This window comes from Gekko japonicus, unplaced genomic scaffold, assembly GCF_001447785.1.
Source record: "Gekko japonicus isolate JY-2015 unplaced genomic scaffold, Gekko_japonicus_V1.1 scaffold354, whole genome shotgun sequence".
Lineage (NCBI taxonomy): Eukaryota > Metazoa > Chordata > Lepidosauria > Squamata > Gekkonidae > Gekko > Gekko japonicus.
The window spans coordinates 296,324-298,274 of record NW_015161415.1 but is presented as its reverse complement, the minus strand read 5'-3'; the positions used below and the strand labels follow the sequence as shown (position 1 = coordinate 298,274).

The window sequence follows — 1,951 nt, the reverse complement described above, 5'->3', positions numbered from 1 at the left end:
AGGACTTTCCCCCTACTATATCCACACATCTCCTTTAAAGCACTTTACTGGATTTGAGACTGGTATTGAGACTGTTGTCTTAAATCTGTTCTTCACAGCTGGGAGCTGGAATTCAAAACTCCCATTAAAAAAAGAGTCAATATTCCTTACTGCTTGTCCTGGTGTTCTGTTCATTCTGGCTGTTTCCCTGATCACTGGCCCTTCCTCCCCTCATTACCTCAACTCTTGGAATGGTCCTACATTTATAGGATGTCCAATATTATATGTTCCTAATTTTAATTGACCAAGGTAGCTATATACCAAACCATGTATCAAATCTCATGTCCAGCATCTCCAAAGGGTACTATCTGATGCAATAGCACCTGTATGCATGCGTGCTATCAGAAGTTACTCCCTGTCCGAGTATGCTACATGGACGCTAAAATGTTTAGCTCCACCCTGAAAAGATGTCAACTGCAGCCAATATTCAAAGTAGATGCTGTTCTAGTTCAAGGATTTGCCAGTACCCTATAATCTATGGTAAACAAGTGTATAACATAAAACAGAGATAAACCTTAAAAGCTTCACCAACTCAGACCTATTTAGTTTTACACAAATGCTGTATGTGCAGTTCAACTTTTTATTTTCAAATCCTGTGCAAGTCTCCTGTGGACTCCTTAACTGTTTGCATTCAGAACTGATATCTCCAAGCTTTTTGAGACATCACTGGTTCACCTGTCTGCCACATTCAGTGTTTTGCTTTGACTTTTCTTCTTGCATCTTTATGTTTCTTCCGACAATCCTGGAAGAGTTGTATGTTAAAATTAGAATCTGGTAACTACATTTGTGATAGTATTAATCATTTCAGTTTCAGCTAGCTAGTTCTATATTGTATAGCAACAGGCAGCAATTTGAAAAGCATAAATGAAAGTTGCATAAGGTACCTCTACACATTCTCCAAGCTAGGACAAATATAAGTTAATCAGCACCACAAAGCCTTTAAAATCCATTATAATAGACATTCAGGATGGTTTTGTGACTGATACCATCCCACGTGCCTTGATAAATTAATTAAAAATTAGAGGGTGATCTAGAGAGTGACACCCTGGACCTCTCAGGGCATTTTGCTGAACCAAAAGTATCTGAACTAATTCAGGGACACACTGGAAATCAGCAGCCTTGGTTGGAATGATTGGAATCCATGTATACTAAGGTAGTCAGTCTTCATTACAGATAAGATTGCAGTCTCCTCGAAACAAACACCCACTGCTGGCACCCTGATGTCAACCAAGGTCACCTGAGAGGTGGAGGGTATGTTTTATGAGGAGCCACATCTGGGACTCCTTGGATGCCACTCCTGATCTTTGGAACTTCCTTTCCCATGAATTATTTGTGACCCCTTTGTTGCTGGCCTTCTAATGGCAGCTAAAAATATTTTATTTCTATTTCAGAAGGCTTTTAAAATCTAAATGTCTGGCTTGGTTTCAAACTGTGGTTTTACTGCCATGTTTTTCTGACTTAATTATAAAGCAACAAAATGGAAGTTATTGTCATCAGCTATCAGCTGCTTTAAACAATCGCTATCCTACAGCCTACCACTCCACTCAGCAAAATGTAGTTGCCTAAGGAGCCTTCATTCCATTTAAGCAGCTCTTTAAGCCAGAAGAAAGTTTCAAACCTTACTGAGTGGAATGGTAGGATGCAGGCCACTAACTGGAAAGATGTCATGTAAAATGTCCTGAATAAACAGTGTTCAAAGGACTGTCACGACTCCTTTTAATTTTATGTTGACAGCATGTTTTAAAATACTTGTGGCTTAACTTCTGGTCACAATTAATTATGCCGACAATTTATAAATGCTGTATAGCCTGGGTCTAGTGTATCATGGGGAGCATCTTCTCCCACATGATTGCATGTCCCCCTATTCAGATGTAAAAAATCCACAATGGCATAAAGAATGGTGAACCCACAG

General features: G+C 39.3%; 1 protein-coding gene across 1 annotated transcript in view; it reads right to left on the bottom strand.

Moving 5' to 3' along the window:
- Positions 1-14: 14 nt before the first annotated feature.
- The window catches only part of NOL8 (nucleolar protein 8), a gene marked incomplete at its 5' end in the record, with an annotated part of 19,426 nt that continues 17,489 nt past the window's right edge, over positions 15-1,951 (bottom strand). Inside the window, one exon of the mRNA XM_015427535.1 lies at positions 15-781. Within this exon, the coding sequence (XP_015283021.1) occupies positions 728-781 (54 nt within the window). The remainder of the gene's footprint in view (positions 782-1,951) is intronic.